The sequence below is a fragment of the Eleutherodactylus coqui genome, chromosome 1, assembly GCF_035609145.1.
Source record: "Eleutherodactylus coqui strain aEleCoq1 chromosome 1, aEleCoq1.hap1, whole genome shotgun sequence".
NCBI lineage: Eukaryota > Metazoa > Chordata > Amphibia > Anura > Eleutherodactylidae > Eleutherodactylus > Eleutherodactylus coqui.
In genome coordinates this window covers 32,495,847-32,519,598 of record NC_089837.1, presented here as the reverse complement: position 1 = coordinate 32,519,598, position 23,752 = coordinate 32,495,847, and the positions used below count along the sequence as shown (strand labels likewise).

At 45.8% G+C, this 23,752-nt stretch overlaps 1 protein-coding gene across 1 annotated transcript in view; it reads left to right on the top strand.

Moving 5' to 3' along the window:
• The window catches only part of SCARA5 (scavenger receptor class A member 5), a 290,718-nt gene that overhangs the window by 154,247 nt on the left and 112,719 nt on the right, over positions 1-23,752 (top strand). The window contains exon 5 of the mRNA XM_066594696.1: positions 22,951-23,031. Within this exon, the coding sequence (XP_066450793.1) occupies positions 22,951-23,031 (81 nt within the window). The remainder of the gene's footprint in view (positions 1-22,950; positions 23,032-23,752) is intronic.

The window sequence follows — 23,752 nt, the reverse complement described above, 5'->3', positions numbered from 1 at the left end:
CATCTAGCCAATCAGCTTCTTGTTAACAAACCCTTATTTCTCTAAGGCTTCATAATACAAGTACTAAGTCCACATTCTTCTGATTTCAGATGACATACTCCATCGGACGTGGATGTACAGTTGTTCAGGAATCCAATAGATACAGTGGGTATTCACCTACATTAGATAGAAAGGGGTGATAATAGCTGCTACTACAGCCACCGGGGATATGGATAATTACTCAAACTCTGGGATTTTGACCAACCCTACTGCCATTGCCAGTAAACATATGGGAACATAGGAAAAGCCTTTTCCCAGACTTGGATATCAACTCAACATAAAAATAATCTCCATCTAGGCCACTTAAGATGTGGTCTGCAAGGCTTGGTTGCCCACCCGCAAGACATGAAATGGCATCTTAAACCAGATCACTGTTTTACTGATGGAATCTAAGTCACAAAAACATATGTCATGGCCTATAGCTGCTGCTTTTGTGTCTTTTGGTGCTGTGTCAGATATAATGAAACATGTCCAACAGTCATAGCCCCGGGCCGTCAAGCATATAATCCTTGGTGTGCTTAGATCTTATCAGTGCCATGTCAGACTTCCAGATGTTAATGTTCTACTCTAATTGTCTTTTACTTCTTCTGGTTCCACTTTATGAGGATATAGCACATAAAACTCCGACTTGGCCTCCTGGTGTATTAACTTTGTTGTCCTGGCTTCATAATCTTTACGGTTTACTCCAACCTGTTGTCCTTATCCTCCCTTGACAGTTCGCTTCTTTTGAACTTTGAAGAAACAGTTTAAAAGACATTAAAGTTAGAAAAGTAATAGGAACTATGATATCTGCCTCCTTCATTGAGGCATATGTCGAAATAAAGCTGGGATCAGGTGGCTTTGGCGATGGTTAGGTGTAGCTTGCTGCATTAGAAACTGCTGCTCTGCTTGCAGTATAGAGATCGGTGTGATACACCCCACCTTTTGGCAGTTTCCATGAAATTAATTGTATACTGAATATGTGTAGGTTTTTTTGCTTTTATTGAAGCCTGTTCTAGATCTCTTGTAGGTTTTCATGACCCATTGAACAAAGTTTCCCCATACAGCATCATCTTACTGCTACTTGATGACTCCATAGAAGGAGAATCTTTTGATCAAAGGATTAAACACCCAACCATCAAGGTTTCCCCCATCCTGGTTATTAGAGAATCAAGCACCCACTCCAAGTCGACATGGTGCTGTAGAATAAGGCCCCTTATGAAGGGCATCTCCAAGTCGACGTGGTGCTGTAGAATAAGGCCCCTTATAAAGGGGTTGTCCCAGAATTAACTTTTATCACCTATCTAAAATGTAGTTAATAAAAGCAAGGCCGGCTGCAGGTTTATGCAGGCTCTGGTGATAAAGTCTCAGAGAGCCCCTTTGCAGTGTGTCACAACACGTGTAGTAGAAAATCTGCAACAGTACATACAGTGACATATAATGGTAGATACCAGCTCTACACAGGTACCTTGCAGACCATATAAGTGATTACAGCACTATTATATCCAGTGATTGCTGGTGATGTCCTGCTCTGATCGAAGATGTTCGGTTTATCTTTTCTTCTGTCTCCGGCCCAGACCGCTATGATGACTTCTCCCTGCCACAACTTGTCTCTGTGGAATTTGACACATAAACATCATTGGCCCCATACTTTTCTATAACCCTCTCTATGTTATCTGAGACCTTTACACAATCCCCCCTTCTGTAGTACCTAAGATAGTAATAATTCCACCTGTCGTACCCCACACAGTAGTACTGCCCACATTTTTATGCCCCCTGTAGGCCCCACCCAGTAAGTGCTGCTTATAGTGACCCTTACACATTAAATGTCCCCTCTTAGCAATAATGTCTTCTTTATGTCCCCACTTAGTAATAATACCCCCTGTTAGAAATAGTGCCCCCACTTAACCGCTCTTACAAGTAATGCCCTCTTTCAAAAATAATGTCTGTTTGGCCTTTTTTAGTAATAATACTCCCAACGTCCCCTTATATGTAATAAAAAAAAATAGTCACCTTCTGTATCACACCATGGCAACTGTAATGGGCGCGTTGCTCCTCGCTGACTCCAGCATTGTGTGATCATGTGATCATGTGCTATCGTCAACAGTCCCATTGAAATGAATGAAGTGGCAGTGGGCATACTTGATCGCCCTCCATTCAAGCTCCTCCTTGCTATGGGAAGGGCGGGAGCGAGGAGGAGAAGAGAAGAAAGGTCTCATAATTGGTGGGACCTACAGTGGTGAGAAGCATATTGATCAGACTTTTATCACCTATCCTGTGTATAGGTGGTCATTTATTTCTCTTTTACCTCTATGCATAATATCCCTTTAATTGCCTGCCATTATTATAGCGTCTGTACATATTTTTGTATAGAGTCTTTTTCTTAGAGGGAACCCAGTCTTATATTAAAGAGGATTTCCAGCTGAAATAATTGACTGAAGAAGAGCGAGCACGCTCGGATATGGCAGTTACTCGAGCGAGCATGGCTCTTCTCGAGTAACTGCATTCTCATCAGAGCAGGTTCGAGGGGCAGAGTGAGAGAGATCTCTCTGTCTCTCCCCGCTACCCCCCTGAGCCTGCATGGATGAGAATGCAGTTACTCGAGAAGAGCAAGGCTCACTCGAGTAACTGCCATATCCGAGCATACTCGCTCATCTCTATTGATGACCTGTCCTTGGGATAGCTCATCAGTTTATTCAGAGCTGGTCAACTCCTTTAAGACTTTTAAGAAGTGTCCACCTGCCAATCAGGAGTCTTAAAAAGTTGGGTGACAATCCTTGGAGAAACTTCACTGGTTACCATGCTGGTTTTCGCCCAGCGTTCCCCAAAACAGATATAACTCAGAAATTGCTAAATAAAATTGTAAACATCTTGAAGACGACTCAAAGACTTTCTATTTACTGGGGATTGTTTCAATTAAAAGAACTTCAAAGTTCATCCTGTACTGTGTAGGTGAGGGGGGAAGGTAATATGGGGTGTCTGTGTCAGGAGACATCTTGTATCGGGTCACACGAGGTGAAGACTGAAGGAAAAAATTGCTTGAAATAAGGAGCTCAAGAGACGCAGATCTGATAGCACAAGATGGAGAGGGAGCATCGTACAAGCTGGAGGACAGATGCCGCACGTGGTCCCTGTTATACCAAAAACTCTGCCTGTCAAAAAACAATCCCTCTCTTTCAGAATGGATGAAACTATCTCTCTGTGATTGTAACATTGATAGAAGTGATTCCAATATCAGAGCAAAAGGATTACTTATTATGGAGAACTGACCCCTTGTAGGGAGGCTCTAGTACCCTGTTGTACTGTCTCTAGCTTGAAAACAAGATGTGATACGGGTGGACATGGAGGCTCTAGTACCCCGTTGTACTGCCTCTAGCTTGTGTACAAGATGTGATATGGGCAGGCATGGAGGCTCTAGTAACCTGTTGCACCGCCTCTAGCTTGGATACAAGATGTGATACAGGCGAGTATGGAGGCTCTAGTAACCTGTTGCACCACCTCTAGCTTGGACACAAGATGTGATACAGGCAGGCATGGAGGCTCTAGTACCCTGTTGTACCGCCTCTAGTTTGCATACAAGATGTGATACTAGCAGGCATGGTGGCTCTAGTACCCTTTTGTACTGCCTCCAGCTTGGATACAAGATGTGATACGGGGGCATGGTGGCTCTAGTACCCTCTTGTACTGCCTCCAGATTAGATACAAGATGTGATATGGGTGTACTTGAAGGCTCTAGTACCCTGCTGTACCGCCTCTAGGTTGGATACAAGATGTGATATGGGCAGGCATGGTGTCTCTAGTACCCTCTTGTACTGCCTCCAGCTTCAATACAAGATGTAATTCGGGGGGCCTGGTGGCTCTAGTACCCTCTTGTACTGCCTTCAGCATGGATACAAGATGTGATACGGGTGTACATGGAGGCTCTAGTACCCTGCTGTACCGCCTCTAGCTTGGATACAAGATGTGATATGGGCGAGCATAGAGGCTCTATTACCCTGTTGTACCACCTCTAGCTTGGATACATGATGTGATACGGGGGGCATGGAAGTTCTAGCACCCTGTTTTACCACCTGTAACTTGGATACAAGATGTGATACGGGAAGCATGGGGGCTATAGTACCCTGTTGTACCGCCTCTAGCTTGAAAACAAGCTGTGATACGGGTGGACATGGAGGCTCTAGTACCCTGTTGTACCGCCTCTAGCTTGCATACAAGATGTGATACTAGCAGGCATGGTGGTTCTAGTATCCTCTTGTACTGCCTCCAGATTGGATACAAGATGTGATATGGGTGTACTTGAAGGCTCTAGTACCCTGTTGTACCGCCTCTAGGTTGGATACAAGATGTGATATGGGCAGGCATGGTGGCTCTATTACCCTGTTGTAGCACCTCTAGCTTGGATACATGATGTGATACTAGCAGGCATGGAGGCTCTAGTACCCTTTTGTACTGCCTCCAGATTGGATACAAGATGTGATATGGGTGTACTTGAAGGCTCTAGTACCCTGCTGTACCGCCTCTAGCTTGGATACAAGATGTGATATGGGCAGGCATGGTGGCTCTAGTACCCTCTTGTATCACATCTTGTATCGAACCTGGAGGCAGTACAAGGGCCTGGTGGCTCTAGTACCCTCTTGTACTGCCTTCAGCATGGATACAAGATATGATACAGGTGTACATGAAGGCTCTAGTACCCTGCTGTACCGCCTCTAGCTTGGAAACAAGATGTGATATGAGCGAGCATAGAGGCTCTATTACCCTGTTGTAGCACCTCTAGCTTGGATACATGATGTGATACGGGGGGCATGGAAGTTATAGTACCCTGTTGTACCACCTGTAGCTTGGATACAAGATGTGATACGGGAGCATGGGGGCTATAGTACCCTGTTGTACCGCCTGTAGCTTGGATACAAGATGTGATACGGTTGTACATGGAGGCTCTACTACCTTGTTGTACTGCCTCTAGCTTGGATAGAAGATGTGATATGGGCAGGCTAGAAGGCTCTAGTACCCTGTTGTATCACCTGTAGCTTGGATACAAGATGTGATACAGAAGGCATGGAAGCTCTAGTACCATGTTGAGCCACCTCTGGATGTTATATGTGATACGAGTGGACATGGAGGCTTTAGTACTCTGTTGCACTGCCTCTAGCTTGGATACAAGATGTGATACGGGTGGTCATGGAGGTTCTAGTACCCTGTTGTACTGCCTCTAGCTTGGATACAAGATGTGATATGTGCAGGCATGGAGGCTCTAGTACTCTGTTGCACTGCCTCTAGCTTGGATACAAGATGTGATACGGGTGGTCATGGAGGCTCTAGTACTCTGTTGCACTGCCTCTAGCTTAGATACAGGATGTGATACAGGTGTACATAGAGGCTCTAGTACCCTGTTGTACCGCCTCTAGCTTGGATACAAGATATGTTACGGGCAGGCATGGAGGCTCTAGTACCCTGTTGTACCGCTTCTAGCTTATATATAAGATGCAATACTGGGGGCCTGGGGGCTCTAGTACCTAGTTTGGCTGCCTGTAGCTTGTATATAAGATGTGGTACGGAAGGCATGGAAGCCCAAGTACCATGTTGGGCCGCCTCTGGATGTTATATGTGATATGGGCGAGCATGGAGACTCTAGTACCCTGTTGTACCGCCTGTAGCTTGGATACAAGATGTAATATGGGTGGGCATGGAGGCTCTAGTACCCTATTGTACCGCTTCTAGCTTATATATAAGATGCAATACGGGGGGCCTGGGGGCTCTAGTACTCAGTTTGGCTGCTCAAGTACCATGTTGGGCCGCCTCTGGATGTTATATGTGATACAAGTGGACATGGAGGCTCTAGTACCCTGTTGTACCGCCTCAAGCTGGGATACAAGATGTGATATGAGTGAGCATGGAGGCTCTTGTACCCTGCTGTGCCACCTCTAGCTTGGATACAAGATGTGATACGGGTGGGCATGGAGGCTCTAGTACCCTGTTGTACCGCCTCAAGCTTGGATACAAGATGTGATATGAGTGAGCATGGAGGCTCTTGTACCCTGCTGTACCGCCTCTAGCTTGGATACAAGATGTGATACGGGTGTACATGGAGGCTCTACTACCCTGTTGTACCACCCCTAGCTTGGATACAAGATGTGATATGGGCAGACATGGAGGCTCTAGTACCCTGCTGTACCGCCTCTAGCTTGGATACAAGATGTTATATGGGCAGGCATAGAGGCTCTACTACCCTGTTGTACCACCTCTAGCTTGGATACAAGATGTGATATGGGCAGACATGGAGGCTCTAGTACCCTGCTGTACCGCCTCTAGCTTGGATACAAGATGTTATATGGGCGGGCATAGAGGCTCTACTACCCTGTTGTACCACCTCTAGCTTGGATACAAGATGTGATATGGGCAGACATGGAGGCTCTAGTACCCTGCTGTACCGCCTCTAGCTTGGATACAAGATGTTATATGGGCGGGCATAGAGGCTCTACTACCCTGTTGTACCACCTCTAGCTTGGATACAAGATGTTATATGGGCAGACATGAAGGCTTTACTACCCTGTTGCACTGCCGGTAGCTTGGATACAAGATGAATCATTTTATTTCAAGTGGTCTAATGCTCTCCACCTTCATATCTCAGATTTTGTTTAAAATTTGTGTATTACACGCCCATGGCATAAAATAAATTTCCCAAAGTTTTAGGTTCCTATAGCTAATGGTTCCTGAGTTAGACCCCCAGTTTTTAGCTATTAATAGATTGGTACCAACGTGAACCTTTCTGGTTCCAAAGCTAGCTTGAAAACTTTGCTTGAAGGGTGTCTCAAAATCTGTCATCCCCGCAGAAGGAAATTTGGGCCATGGGTTGGGCTGCTGTAGCTTCAACCCAAAAACGTGATAAAAGCCTGATATTTGCACCATGTATTATACTAGTGGTAGACACTATTCTGGTGAATTTCCAGGTCCTGAAGACCTACAGGCACTTTACAGCAATCCATCAAATATGTCATTGTTTACAAAAATTATAAAAGTTACCAATTTTCAAGCTTAATTATAAAAAAAATTCAGCATAATTTTTTTTCTTACTGATTCTATGTGAAAGAGAAAAAGTAAGTTTTCATTTTGCAATGCCACCTATGGTGTTTAGCATGATCTTACCACCTGCTGTGTTATATGGAACGTCATTAAGCTTTGCGAGTGCATATAAACTGCTCTACTTTCACAGAAATTATAGCCTCACCATAGGTGGCATCGCAAAATGAAAACATAACCCTGCTGTACACCAGTCATGTATGAAGACGTGAGCAGCCTTTGTGGATCAGCACTGCTCCTCCTCCAACATGTGGCCGTCCTACATGTTTCCAGGAGTCTGCAGAGCTCCGTATACAGCCCCATATGCTGCAGGCTTATGGGAACCCAGGAAAAGAAACGCCATCAACTTTTTGGCCGACACTTTGGACTTCTAATTAGGTGGAGAAACTTTTCCATTATTTCCAGCACCATAAAGTGGAGAAGTTCTCCCACTGAGATTAAAGTATCTGCAGACTCTCCTTGGGTTTTACTTCAGGAGGAGATTTCTTTTCCATGGCTGAGTTTTCCTAATTTCATGTTGAATATTCATAACACGGTAACGATTGCCAGGAAGTTACAAACAGAGCTCTTGGCAGGACGCAGCCATTCGCCAGCGTTCTTGTAATGATGCAGCACATTTTTTCTGTTCTCCCCCATAAGCTGATCTCGCTGTGGCCCCAAAAGATGGCAGCGCTCAGTACAGGAGAGCAGCGCTGAAATACAGTGAAGTCCTTTAATCTGGTATCGAATTATTCAAAAATTTCATCAGATTCCCATTTCTGCGCTCTTCCTCAGATCTCTCTATGTTTACAAGGCAATATGCATTTCTGTAAAAGTCCAATAATCCAGAATATCTGAGAATCTGGCCACCGTGGACATGTTTTTGATGGATTAGAGGAAATTTATTGTACTGAGTAAATGATTGTCTCGTCACAGACAAACCCCGACACCGACGGCAAACAGGTGATTTTACCAGGGATGACAGAGGTTGCCAGATTGTTCTCCTTCAGCGACCTCTGCAGGAGAAATGTAGTATTACATGGATGGTCACATGCCATAATAGGGCAGCACTTAAATGGGTCCTGGTATCTTTCCAAGTTTGCTAACCTTTTTGATTATAAGGTGGAGTTATAGATAGCAGAGCCACACTGGGCAAAAATAGGAGCCATAGGGGGCACAGATAAGACAGCCATAAAGGGCACAGCCATAGAGGGTACAAATAACAGAGCCATAGAGGGCACAGATAACACAGCCATAGAGGTGTAGACAGTTAAAGGGTGAGGTTGTGGATGGAGTATACCTCCCTCCCAGGCTCTTAGTCTGGACGGGGTGGTGGTCCTGTCCACAACTTCACCCTGGTTCTTAGGAGGCTCAGCTGTAGGCACTGACCCTGTTAATGGGGGCATAAAAGACTGCAGCTCCCAGGGAGTCAGTGCCTGTCTAGCAGAGGAGGGCGCAACATCTTATTGTATGGACCTGAGCACCCTGCATGGTGCATCTATTATTTTGTAAGGACATTTCTGTTTGTTTTTGCTTGGAGTTTACCTCAAAATAAAACTGAAGTAAGTTTTGTTCACCTCCTGGTCCGGTGTGTCTTTGCCGCCCCCACCCCCTGGAGGACTTGCTTTCAGTTGGTATTTGGATGCTGGCAGCAATCCTGACTCCTGAGGGCAACGGCAAGACACCTGGTGGATGTCCTGGGTAAAGCCAGCGGTCGCGATGCAAGCGCCAACCCCAGCTATGGAGAAGCTTTTGGTGTGGATGGACCGACTGGCGGATGTCCTACTCAAACATCCAGCCTTGAGGAAGGATGGAGCTTCGACTACAGTCAGGCCCAGAGAGACTGCAGAAATTTCTGCAAAAGATGACTCCTGAGGACGATATTGAGGCCTATCTGACTGTCTTTGAGAGAACCGCCAAACGAGAGAAACTCCTCAGGGCTGAGTGGGTCGAGTTTCTAGCACCGTTCCTCACTGAGGAACAACAGAAGGCATACCATGACCTCAGTGCTCAGGAGGTAACCGACTACGGCAGGTTAAAAGCGGAGATCCTGGCTCGTCTGGGTGTTACAGCGGTGGTCCGGGCTCTGAGAGTGCATAATTGGAGCTACAGGTCCGACCAATCAGCCAGGTTGCAGATGTTTGACCTGTACCATCCGGTAAAAAAATGGCTGGAGCCGGACGTTTGCACACCAGCCCAGATGGTCGATAAGGTCATGGTGGATCGTTATACTCGTGCCCTGTGACAGATCTGCAACGTTGGGTCAGCCATAGAGGACCCAAGGATGCTAACCAGCTTGTAGACCTGATTGGCCGCTACACTGCGAATGAGAACTACTTCCGGGACGTCCATTCCGTCCAGACCCCCGCTACGAGCTCCAAACCTGCACGGGGTAAGAGACCACTAGGTGCCGGTGGGAAGGAGGTCAGGCCACCAGAAAGGGCACCGTTGGAGTTGAAAGGCTCTGATAGCCCCAACCAGTTTCCTAAGCCAGGGCCTTTGAGGTGCTGAAGATGCCAGGGACTCGGGCATGTGTTGGCTCGGTGCCCTGTGTCTGATGAGCCTATGGAGTGTGTCGGTGCTTGGCGACGGTCCTTGTTCGCAAAGCCTGTTTGCAATGCCTCACAGAGACTAGAGACTGAGCCACAATTGTGTCGCATAAGTGTAAAGCACAATTCTGTGAAGGCTCTACTGGACTGTGGACGTTGAACCGGAGGATGTAACTTTTCCTTTACAGGTCTTGGCTGGAGATGATGCTGAGGAGGAATCTACCCCTCGGTTCAGGATGTGTCTGATCTAGAGGATGCACCTGGGAACTTTGGGACAGCCCAGTTAAGGGACCCCACGCTTGTCAATGCAAAAGAAAATGTCGTAGTGATAAATGGTGTGTTACAGGAACCGGGTTCTGACCAACGGTTCCCCCATTTTGCCATGAATGTTAACTTGTTGTATAGAGTAACAAAAGTAAGCGGGAAAGTGGTGGAACAGTTGGTCGTGCCAAAGCCGTACAGGCACAAGGTGTTAGATTTAGCACATAATCAAGTATTGTGAGGACATTTAGGAACTGATAAATCACAGGATAGAATTCTTCAAAGGTTCTTCTGGCCAGGGGTATACAAGGACATAAAGAGTACTGTGAGTTGTGCCCCACCTGTCAGGGCACCGCTCTTGTGTCGCACTTCTGCAGTCCCTTAGTGTCTCTCCCGATTATAGAGGTTCCATTTGAAAGAATTGGAATGGATTAAGTGGGTCCCATAGTCAAGTCCGTTAGAGGACATCAATACAATTTGGTATTGTTAGATTATGCCACTCGATACCCCGAGGCAACCCCTTTAAGAAGCCCTACTGCCAAAAAACATTGCACGAGAGTTGTCCCTTATGTTCTCCAGAACAGATCTTCCCAAGGAAATCCTCACAGACCAAGGGACCCCGTTGATGCCCAATGTAATGAAAGAATTGTGCCAACTCTTTAAAATTGATCACATACGAACCTCGGTATATCACTCTCAGACGGACGGGTTGGTGGAGAGGTTCAATAAGACCCTGAAGCAAATGCTAAAGTTGGTAGTAGAGAAAGATGGTCGAGACTGGGACCGTCTGTTACCTTATCTCATGGTTTCTATACGGGAAGTACCCCAGGCTTCTCGCCATTTGAGTTGCTATACGGTCGGCACCCCAGAGGGTTGTTGGATATAGCCATAGAAACCTGGGAGACCGAGTATACTCCCTATAGGAGCATCATAGAGTACGTGGCTCAGATGCAGGATCACATTAATACTGTAATGCCCATTGTCAGGGAACACTTGCAGAGGGCACAGGAGGCCCAAAGCAGAGTGTACAGTCGTTCTGCCAGGGTGAGAACTTTTAGTCCCAGTGACTGAGTTCTCATCTTGGTACCTACTGTAGAGAGTAAATTCCTCGCTAGATGGCAGGGTCCCTACGAAATCTTTGAGAAGGTAGGTGACGTAAACTATAGAGTGCATTAGCCGGGGAAAAGGAAGCCGTATCAGGTGTACCATGTTAATTTAATAAAGCTCTGGAAGGATAGAGAAGCTTTGGCTACCTCAAGCATAAGGAGGGGTGGTCCGCAGCCCTCCCTGCCCGATGTTAGAGTAGGTGAGGCCCTCTTGGTGTGCCAATGGCAGGAGGCAAAAGAGTTCCTACAAAGAAACAGAGACAAATTCTCTGACCAGCCTGGTTGTACACTTGTCATAACACATGATATCATAACTGAACCCTGGATAAAGGTAAACTTAAAACCGTATAGGATCCCAGAAGCACGTAGGGAAGCAGTCTCTGCCGAGGTTAAGCACATGCTGGAATAAGGAGTGATGGAGGAACCAAAAAGCGAGTGGTCAAGCCCCATTGTGTTAGTCCCCAAACCAGACGGTATTTGGAGGTTTTGCAATGATTTCAGGAAGTTAAGCAAAATCTCCAAATTTCATGCGTATCCCATGCCCAGGGTTGATGAATTAATTGAGACTGGATAATACCAGATATATCACCACACTTGATCTTACTAAAGGGTACTGGCAAATACCTCTTACTGACAAAGCCAAGGAGAAAACGGTCTTCTCACCCCCAGAGGGCCTGTTTTAGTACGAAGACATGCCGTTTGGACTTCATGGCGCGCCTGCTACCTTTCAAAGGTTAATGGATCAGATTTTGAGATCTCACCGTAACTATTCTGCCGCGTACCTGAACGATGTCGTAGTCTATAGTACCGATTGGGAGAGTCACCTTGGGAAGGTAAAGGCGGTCATGGATGCCATAAAAGGGGCAGGTCATTAAACCCCAGGTCAACAAGGTAAAGGCCATACAGGCATGGCCTAGACTTTTAACAAAAAAACAGGTCAGAGCCTTTTTAGGAATAACCGGGTACTACCGGATATTCGTGCCTAATTTTGCCTCCATTGCAGCACCACTTACAGACTTGACGAAAGGGGGCAAGTCGGTAATGGTGGCATGGACAGCCGAGGCCGAGCAGGCCTTTCAAAATTTAAAGTCGGCCCTTTGCCAACAGCCAGTATTGATAAGGGCCGACTTCTCGAAAGAGTTTGTTGTTCAGACGGATGCTTGTAATGTAGGGTTGGGTGCAGTCTTGTCCCAGTCCATAAATGGGGAAGAACATCCAGTACTGTATTTAAGCCAGAAACTATCTCCTGCGGAGAAGAATTATGCTATTGTGGAATGTGAATGTTTAGCGTCAAAATGGGCACTGGAAAAGTTAAGGTACTATCTCTTGGAGAGAGAGCTTAAATTGGTGTCAGACCATGCCCCCTTGACCTGGATGAAGCAAAATAAGGAAAAGAATGCGAGGGTGACGAGGTGGTTTCTTTCACTTCAGAACTTCAAGTTCACCCTCGAATATAGACCGGGCAAGTCACAAGGTAATGCTGATGCCCTGTCTAGGGTGCATTGTCTGACCACCAAAAAGGCCAAGCCTTCTGGTCTGGAGAAGAGGGAGGGGGATATGTAGGCAGTTAAAGGGTGAGGTTGTGGATGGAGTATACCTCCTTCCCAGGCTCTTATTCTGGACAGGGTGGCGGTCCAGTCCACAACTTAACCCTGATTCTTAGGAGGCTCAGCTGTAGGCACTGACTCCGTTAATGGGGGCATAAAAGACTGCAGCTCCTAGGGAGTCAGTGCCTGTCTAGCAGATGAGGGAGCAACATCTTATTGTATGGACCTGAGCACCCTGCGTGGTGCATCTATGATTTTGAAAGGACATTTCTGTTTACGTTTGCTTGGAGTTTACCTCAAAATAAAACTGAAGTAAGTTTTGTTCACCTCCTGGTCCAAGTGTGTCTTTGCCGCCCCCACCCCCTGGAGGACTTGCTTACAGTGGGTACAGATAACAGAGCCATAGAGGGCACAGATAACACAGCCATAAAGGGCACAGATAACAGAACCATAGAGGGCACAAATGGCAGAGCCATAGAGGGCACAGATAACACAGCTATAGAGGCCCGAGATAACAGAGCCATAGAGGACACACATAACAGAACCATAGAGGGCACAGATAACAGAGCCATAAAAGGCACAGGTAGCAGAGCCATATAGGGTACAGATAAGAGAGCCATAGAGGGCACAGATAACAGATCCATGGAGGGTACAAATAAGACAGCCATAGAGGGCACAGATAGCACAGTCTTAGGGAGCACAGATAACAGAGCCATAGGGGGAACAGATAAGAGAGCCATAGAGGGCACAGATAACAGATCCATGGAGGGTACAAATAAGACAGCCATAGAGGGCACAGATAGCACAGTCTTAGGGAGCACAGATAACAGAGCCATAGAAGGCACAGAAAACACAGCCACAGAGTGCACAGATAACAGAGCCATAGAGGGCACAGATGACAGAGCCATAGAGGGCAGAGATAACAGAGCCATAGAGAGTACAGGTAACAGAGCCATAGAGAGCACAGATAATACAGTCATAGAGGGTACAGATAACAGAGCCATAAGGGGAACAGATAACACAGCCATAGAGGGCACAGATAACACAACCACAGAGGGCACAGATAATACAGCCATAGAGGGCATAGATAGTACAGCCATAGAGGGCACAGATAATACAGCCATAGAGGGCACAGATAACACAGCAATAGAGGGCACAGATAACAGAACCATAGAGGGCACAAATGACAGAGCCATAGAGGGCCGAGATAACAGAGCCATAGAAGGCACAGGTAACAGAACCATAAAAGGTACAGGTAATAGAGCCATAGAGGGCACAGATAACACAGCCATAGAGGGCACAGATGACAGAGCCATAGAGAGCACAGATAACAGAGCCATAGATGGCACAGATAACACACTCATAGAGGGCACAGATAACACAGCCATAGAGGGTACAGATAACAGAGCCATAGAAGGCACAGGTAACAGAACCATAGAGGGCACAGTTAATAGAGCCATAGAGGGCACAGATAACACAGCCATAGAGGGCACAGATAATACAGTCATAGAGGGTGCAGGTAACAGAGCCGTAGAGGGCACAGATGACACAGCCATAGAGGGCAGAGATAACAGAGCCATAGAAGACACAGATAACAGAGCCATAGAGGGCACAGGTAACACAGCCATAGAGGGCACAGGTAACACAGCGGTAGGGGTCACAGAGAAGAGAGCCATAGAGGGCATAGATAATAGAGCCATAGGGGGAACAAATAATAGGGCCATAGAGGGCATAGATAACAGAGCCATAGGGGGAACAGATAACAGAGCCATAGAGGGCACAGATAACAGAGCCATAGAGGGCATAGATAATAGAGCCATAGGGGGAATAGATAATAGGGCCATAGAGGGCATAGATAACAGAGCCATAGGGGGAACAGATAACAGAGCCATAGAGGGCACAGATAACAGAGCCATAGAGGGCACAGATAACAGAGCCATAGAGGGCACAGATAACAGAGCCATAGAGGGCATAGATAATAGAGCCATAGGGGGAACAGATAATAGGGCCATAGAGGGCATAGATAACAGAGCCATAGGGGGAAAAAATAACAGAGCCATAGAGGGCACAGATAACAGAGCCATAGAGGGCACAAATAACACAGCAATAGAGGGAAAATATAACAGCCATAGAGAGCACAGGTACCAGAGCCATACAAGGAAAAAAGTTACAGATCCATAGAGGGCACAGATAGCGGAATAATTCAGGGCACACATACCAGAGCCAAAAAGAGCACTGAAAAAAAGACCTTTACAGTGCACATATTACAGATCCATATAGAGCATAGATGACAGAACAATACAGGCAGTGGTAATAGACCCATACAGGGCCCAGATAGTAGACACACTCTGCTTTCGTCTTATATTATGTTTGTCACCTTTTTGGGTTAAACTCCAAAAACAATAGAGCCATAGAGGGCACAGGTAACGGGGAAAACTTCAAAAACCTCCGCCGCAGTGGAGGTTCCCTGCATCCAAGAAGAGATGCAAGGCTGTTTTCACATCCTTGGGGATTCCATAAGGAAGGCGAGCACGATATGGGGGCGGAATTCATGGCTCCATATTGCGCTCACCCATGTGAAGTTAGCCTAACAGAGTGAGAGTTCATGACAGAGACTATTAAAATGTAATAGTTCCTAGGGGCCATTCATCAAATAAGTCCATCAACTGTGCTGTGAGACTGATATACATCATACCAGCATATGACACAAGGTATCTTGGGTGGCAGGTGCTCCACAAACCTCTACAGTGACCCTACTTACAGTAGAAAATGGAGAAAGTCAACTGAAGAATGAAGTAAAGCAGCACAACCATGGTATCACATTTAGGATTCACTGATCCATAGGAATAAACATCAAGATGTCCAATTCTCTAGTCCAAAGTCATTGACCTAAGTGGGAGCAGGAGACCTCAAGTCAGGGTGAGACATACTCTATTATGAATTAGAAGGATTACGAAAGGACTTTTTCACTGAGGTTGAGTACAAAATTCTACTTAAAATTACATTGACATGTCCTACAAGAGAAATCAATGGGTGACTGGATGAATGGACTTCACAAACCAAGAAGAAACTCATGTTGACCGTCAGGGAAGAAGTAACCATTTCTGTGAGGTTATCACATATCTATGGTTGACCAGGGTTACAACCCATTTTCAGGACATCCAGAAATCACGTTTGATCAAGTAATTTTTGGAACAACCCTTTAAGGAACATGCCAACAATAGATCCCTCCTTATCTGCTGCTTCCATCTTCATCTCCTTTGTCCTGTGGTGTGTCAGGACGTCTTCAGTGTGTTTTGGTAACCGGGTTGTGAACTGATTTTTATTGTATTTACATGGAGATGATAAAACCAAGATTTGTGGCGGAGCAGCCTTTATATGAAAGCTCTGGCTTTAGGCAACGCTTCCCCTCCCTCCCTTCTCCTCAATGAATTTTAGCTTTTCTTGGATTGCTTCTTATTTTCTGCTTAGTGTGTCCAAATTGAAAGCTGAAGGCACTTAGGGCGAAGACAAGAGAGCTTGTTGGATGGTGTCCACCTCAGAAACATGTTCTATCTGCTGATCAGGTCGAATTTCATTGCCGTTTGCTGAAAGAGGTTTCAGGTTTGTTTGATTGGGTCTACAGGGAACTCCGACTAGCGTAGATCTAGTGAAGGGGGCAGGAGGTTACAGTTGTTCCTCTGCTTAAATATGTGTCTGCCTACCTATATAACATCAGCACAGAGGTGTGACAGCAATTCTTAAAGGGGGACAATCCCTACTTGTTTCAAGGGTCCGTTGACAATTAGCAGATTAAAACTAATCCTCCTGCTCGGACTCTCAGCGATCGCATGTAATCTGTAGGGAAATCTGAAAGTAAGTGTTAAATTTCCCTACAGCGCTCCCACAGGGAAAAGGGGGCATTACACTGTGCCCATTCAAAGCTATGGGTGCCTTGTTTACTGCAGGGCAGGACAGCTCCTCTAAAGCGAGAGACGCTCTTTGTACTAGCTCTGTACTATAGATAAGAGATGAGAATCCAGAATACATAATTTGCTAAGAGGGATTATGAACATGACATCGGTTTTCTAAACGGTACAACCCCTGAAAAGGGGGTTTCCAAGCCTTAAAAAAATGTTGGTGCTTAAAATGGTGTGAAATAAATGGATCCTCCCCATCCAGCAATGCAGTCATGGCACACCCCCTTCTAATAAACCAAACCCACTATTTAAAAAAGTGGTGGAACCAGCAAAGAAGTTAGAAAAGTCACAAAATATACATTTGTACACCAGTATTCTGGCATACAGTCATTAAGAAATATATATATATATATATATATATATATATATATATATATATATATATATATATATATATATTTTTTTTTAATTCCTTAACGAATGGCACAGTAATTAACAGTCAGTGATCTTTATCTGCCCTCTACTCCCTGCATGCCTAACATATACATTTTAGCAAAAAGTATCAGAAAGGTTGAAGGGAGCATAACTGCAGTATCAGACTACAGAGTTTGTTGTCTGTTACCATGGAGACATGTAGATATAAAAGAAAAACTATAGAAAAGACTAATTGCAAAGTTGCTTCATTTTTTATCTTAGATGGTTTGGGATGATAAAAATAGTTGTGAAAGAGGAAATAACCATAATCCAGTAGAGTTCCCAAAAATTCAGCTGTGGAGCAAGGCAAATGCAAATAGTATGGTGCCTGGCACAAGCTATTCCAGTCTTCAGGGACCACTACTTTAAGGGGTTGTCCTGTTTCTAGCTATAGATGACCTATGGTCAGGACAGATGATCAATATCAGAATTTCAGGGGTCAGCTACGTGGGACCCCCTGCCAATTAGCTGTTCCCTCAAGACGTAGTCTTTGTGTACAGAGCTGTTTTGCTACAGTAAGCAGACAGCTTCATACCTTTCGCAGTGCCCCGGATTTGTACTGGAGACTGAGTCCTATTGAAGTGAATAGGACTTACCCTGCAATACCAACCAAGGCCACTGTGCAGTGTACGGAGCTGTCTGCTTCCTGCAGTAAAACAGCTCTGAACACAAAGACTACATCTTGGGGGAACAGTCGATCGCCAGGAAGTCCCACATGCCTGACCCCTGCCAGGTTGATATTGACCATCTGTCCTGAGTGTAGGTCATCTATAGCTAGAAGTGGAACAACCCTTTAAAGGAAGGTTCAACACTATAAAAATAAAAACATTAAGAGAATTAGTGAGATTCCTTGAAATGTTCTTTATGCTTTTAGTCAGTAGCTCTAAATGGTATTTTTCTTTTGGGTTGAGTGGTGGCCGTTACTGTAGCTTCCTTTATGGTCATCTATGAGCAGATATCCGTCTCCTCATCGTCGTAGGTTCTTTATAGGTCTCACTATATCGCATGCATTCATAATTAGAGCAAAACCCTTCCAACACTTCCCAGGCTCTCACCCCTCTCGTTGCTCGTTGTGGTTAGAGATGTTCTGCCAGGGATATCACTTTGATATTGACATTATGACAAGGCCTATCATCAGTCATGGAGCGCTGTTTACTCTCCAACATTCAAAAAGACCACAATAGAAAATGAAGAGTGTTTTTGTCTTTTTTTTTTTTCCTTCTGCAATAAAGTAAATTTTAATTTAGATTTCCCATCTCTGGATGCCAAGGTGCCTTCACTGTATATCTCCTGATCTTCACTCTCTGGGAGGTGACTCAGATTATATTACACGTGGGAAGCACTCGGATAAACACATCTTGGATGGAGGAGAAGGTTTGTGCAGGCCATCATGATATGGAAAAGAAGATTACATGGAGAAAAATGTTGCAAAAAGAAAGATAAAAAATTCCTGACAAGCTTGATGACTTTCAAGAGGAAAACACATTGTGGGAGGTCAATTACTAAACAATGTTGCTTGCACTGCCCTTTTTCTTTACAACTTAAAGGCGTTGTCCAAGGAGTCAAATCCTCACCCAGACCTTCCCCTTCAGTCAGATTCCGATACACCGGGTCACGTGACATGGCCCCGCTCTTTGTGCCTGTTACATCATAAAGGGGTCTGGCCGTTTGGCTTATTTTAAAGAATATCCAGCTTCTTATTATATATGCGAATTGTCAAAACCAATCCCTCCCTAGAAGAAGTTGTCCGGAACTTTCTCTGTGATTGTAACATTGATATAAGTAAGTGATTACAATATCAGAGCAAAAGGGTCATTTATTGTGGAGACCTGACCCCTTGTAGGGAGGCTCTAGTACCCTGTTGTACCACCTCTAGCTTGGATACAAGATGTGATATGGGCGGGCATGGAAGCTCTGGTATCCTGTTGTACCACCTCTAGCTTGGACACAAGATGTGGAAGTAGTGGGCATGGAAGCTCTAGTACCCTGTTGTACAGCCTATAGCTTAGATACAAGATGTGATAAGGGCAGGCATGGAGGCTCTAGTCCCTTGTTGTACCGGCTCTAGCTTGGATACAAGATGTGATATGTGTGGGCATGGGGCCTCTAGTATCCTGTTGTACCGCCTCTAGCTTGGATACAAGATGTGATACAGGCGGGCATGGAGGCTCTAGTACCCTGTTGTACCACCTCTAGCTAGGATACAAGATGTGATATGTGCGGGCATGGGGCCTCTAATATCCTGTTGTACCGCCTCTAGCTAGGATACAAGATGTGATATGTGCAGGCACAGGTTCCTGCCACATATCCCTCCACATTTGCTGTAACTGAGCCCCTAGATCACGTTAATTTGTAGGCTGTGGAAGTTGGTGTTCCAGATGGTCTTATACATTCTGTAGGTGATAAATCTGGTGACCCGCAAGCGTGACAATGTTGTGGGGGCTTCCTTTGACCCCCTTGTGTGTGCGGCCGAGCATTATCCTGCTGGAAGTCACGAGAGGATCACATGTGGCTGCAGGATGTCCTGAACATATCGCTGAGCTGTCATTGTCCCTCGTACCACTACTACGGATGACTGACTGTTGCATGCCATGGCCTCCCAAACCATCACACCAGCAGGGGGCAGTGTGCCGCTCTACAGGAAAGGCAGCATTGAGACGCTCACCCAAGGTCTCCAAACATGAACACGGCCGTTGTCAGTGCCCAAACTAAATCTGGATTCATCACTGAAAACAACCCGCTTCCCCTACGTAGCATCCAGTTTCATCATACATGACATCACTGCAAACAGAAGCGATAGTGGGTGTCAAGAGCTGTATGTGTAATGGGGGCCGTGAGACCAAATGTTCTACAGCCAAGTGCCTGGAAATGGTTCTGCCAGACATAGGGGTGTAACGATGGTGCCCCCTGTCTCTGGATGGCAGAAAAGGAAACAGCTGGAGCTGCTGGTGCTTGTCGGAAAATTAGACGCTCCTCTCTACTGGTGGTCTGTAGGGAGTCCTGAGCCCAGTCACCTTGTGTGACTTCACACACCCACTGGTCCTAACACCCCCTAACAGTGTGGTCAGACACTCCTCTACTGGTAGTCTGTAGGTGGGTCCTGAGCCCAGTCACCTTGTGTGCCCTCACACATCCACTGGTCCCAACACCTCCTAGCAGTCTGGTCAGACGCTCCTCTCTACTGGTGGTCTGTAGGGGGCATCCTGAGCCCGGTCACCTTGTGTGCCCTCACACATCCACTGGTCCTAACACCTCCTAACAGTCTGGACAGAATTGCCGGTGGGAGACAATTCATGGATACGCCCATCCAGCTTCTCACATTCCAATAATACGCCCCCTCTGGTAACGGGGTGAAATCTCTTCTCTGCGTCGTAGAGGCGTCTAGTGGTCAACAAGCTCTACACAAGCAGAATAGGTCACTACACACAAGGAACCTCCGAGAGCCTCTTATAGGCCAAGGGGGGGAACCACTTTTAGGGCCTCCGGTGACAAGACCGTTCATGTAATCACCACAACTCCCATCATTACAGATCTACCTAAGATGGAACTGTAGGACGGGATCTGCAGCAAAACGACAACTTCTTTTGGGGGTTCAATTGTTTTTTACAAACATTGTATAATGTGTCCCAAACCGATAATTCCAACGCTATGTTTCTGATCTTCCTCACTATTGTAATTTCACAAAAATCCATTTTTGCCCTCCCAAGTGGTATGTAAACGAGTTCTGAACTGCCCAATGTGCAATTCAACTACTCAACTTGTCTGGGACTCATTCCCTTCCAAACACTAACCAAGCCCCCCAGTTCAGAGATGCTGGAGACCCTGTGCGTCACTGAAGGATCGCGCCGGTGCCACACCTTCACTGTAGTACCTGCGCAGTGACATCTAGACATCTCTCCAGACTCAGTGACATCACTGCACATGCGCCAAAGTGGAAGTGCAGCGCTGCAGTAGTTCTTCAGAGATACAGTGTGTCTGGACTCCCTTGAGCTGGAGATGTCAATCATTGCCCTGCCCTTCTATATCTTTGCATTACTATATAGGTAAATATGGCCGCTGGCAGTGATATTTGTTGTCAATCAATAGTCTGAGAAGCATGGTGCACGTTAGAATGGCGGAGTGGGTCACAGATGAGTTAGCCAATGGAACCATCCATAGGACGGTCCAGAAGTCATTTAAATACTGTGTGGCAAGTGCAGAAAAATGGAATTTATGGGATTTGCAGCAGTGAAGAAGATACGAATGGTAGCATTGGATTCATCTGTAGCACATTATATGTAATGAGAAATTGGACATGCAAAATACCCGTGACAGGCTTGCTTTAATAGCTAAGCCGCTCCCTTCTCTGTCTTATGATGAATTGAACAACCAGCCCCCAGCGTAGGCGTGATAGGCACAGAGAGGGTCCAAACCATGTGACCCTGGGTCGGAATCAGTCCAGAAGTGGAGGTTACAATACCACACACCTGGTTAAGGATTTCACCTCCCTGGACAACCCCTTTAACGTGGACTAAGCTGACGTATAGTGTCTACACAGGGTGATATATTAAATTTTCCAATGGCTGAGCCATGTCTATTTTTTCTCGTTTTGAAGACAACGGAAACATTAAGAGCCGTCAGACTTTGGAAGGGGGGGGCGGGGGGGGGCGGGGGTAATGAAAAAATACCTTCTGAACAACATGTAATCTCATCTGCTCTACACAAGCATAATAGTTACAAGAGACTCAATGTTTTACACATAAATCTCCTTTATACACATTAGATTGTAAGTGGCTCCTACTAATTTTCCCTCTAATTATGCATGGACAGTTTTAGGTAGAATTTGACCTATTGACCTCTATGGGAGAGTGTAGTGAGCATGCTCGGTGTCATATGTAGAGATTGCTGTGCAGGGAGAGGGAGGAGGGGGGAGGAGGAGGCTGACTGTTAAGGCTGGTTTAGACACAACGATTCTCGCTCAAAAATCACTCAAAGTCGTCTTTTGAGTAAGAATCGTTGGGTCTAACTGCACTGACATCCTGCAGTTTTCGTTAATGAGTCGCTAATCATTGTCTTTCAGCATGCTGAAAGAGAACGATCAGCCTTATCAGGAAATCACAGCGGGATACAGCCGATACTATTGTTTCAGCTGTATCCCGCTCCGTGAACACAGCTGGGGTATGAAGAACACAGTGGTCCAGCTGTGTTCTGCATACCCCATACGGAGCGCACAGCTGTATACCAGCTGAGCGCTCCGTGAACAGCCAGGTTATAAAGAACACAGCGGTCCACCTGTTTTCTGCATACCCCGCTCGGAGCGCTCAGCTGTATACCAGCTAAGCGCTCTGAGCAGAGAACAGCTAGATGCAGAAGACAAGAGATAATGATCCAGTCAAAGGTCAACTCTCAATTCTGGCAGGATTGATAACAACTAGAGATGAGCGAGTATACTCGCTAAGGCACATTACTTGAGCGAGTAGTGCCTTAGCCGAGTATCTCCCCGCTCATCTCTAAAGATTCGGGGGCCGGCGCGGGTGACAGGTGAGTTGTGGCGGGGAGCGGGGGGCGAGAGAGGGAGAGAGAGATCTCCATTCCTGCCCGCTATCCCCCGCTGCTCCCCGCTCCCCGCCGGCCCCCGAATCTTAAGGGATGAGCGGGCAGATACTCAGCTAAGGCACTACTCGCTCGAGTAATGTGCCTTAGCGAGTATACTCGCTCATCTCTAATAACATCTCTTCAAAGTTTAGAGATATAAAAGGTAGCCTTTTACAAAATCTCCGAAGTGTATTCTGGGAACTACTCTGAGATATTTGTCAGGAGGGGTACAGTTTTTCCTTAGGATGAGCACCTAGAAAGTGTGAGGAGACTTATAAGGCCATGCATGCCCTTCTGGGAAATATGCAAATGGGAACATGGAACAATACCTCTACAGTGCTGACTGTTAGAAGGCAGCATTCCTGCAAGTCAATGTCTGGCTAATGTCTGTCTGAGATATGTGACATTCTGCTGAATAATCTATATCGGAGAACAATTGCCCAAATTTTGCTTTCTTTTCTAGGTCCACCAGGACCAAAGGGGGACCAAGGTCATGAAGGAATAGAAGGAGAACCTGGCTTTCCCGGGCTTCCTGGGTTAAGAGGTGACAATTTTATCTTGAATGTACACTGAATTACCTTGTGTAGTATTTAATGTTGAGTAGAAATGATCATCATAGATTATAGAGAAACCTCAAGAACATTTTTCCTGGACACTATGGCATTAGAAAGGTCCAGTGTGGCCTACTTACAGTGGATCTAAAAAGTCTACACATCCGACGAAGATGAATCATTTCAGATTTATTTCCATCTTCTATGTGACCCCGTTATTTGTACAATTCTATTAAAAAACAAATCTTTTAGGCTCGAAAAAGGAGAAAAAAAATAAAATAAAATGGTTGCATAAATATGTGCACCCTAAACTAATACTTTGTAGATGCACCCTTTGACTTTATGACAGCATCCAGTCTTTGGGTCAGTGTCTATCAGCATTGCACATCTTTACTTTGTAAACTTCATACTCTTCATTGCAAAAACGCTCTAAATCTGTCAGATTGCGAGGGCATCCTGTGTGTAGCGCCCACATAAGGTCAACCAACAGATCTTCAACGGGATTCATGTCGGAGCTCTGGCTGGGCCACTCTAAAACTTTGACCTTCTTCTGGTGAAGCCATTCTCTTGGTGATTTGGAAGCCATTCTCTTGGTGATTTGGAGTTCTGCTTTGGGTCGTTGACGTGCTGAAAGGTGAAATTCCACTTCTTCTTCAGATTTTTAGGCCTAAATGCTTGGTGCCAAAATAGACTGATATTTGGAACAGTTCATAA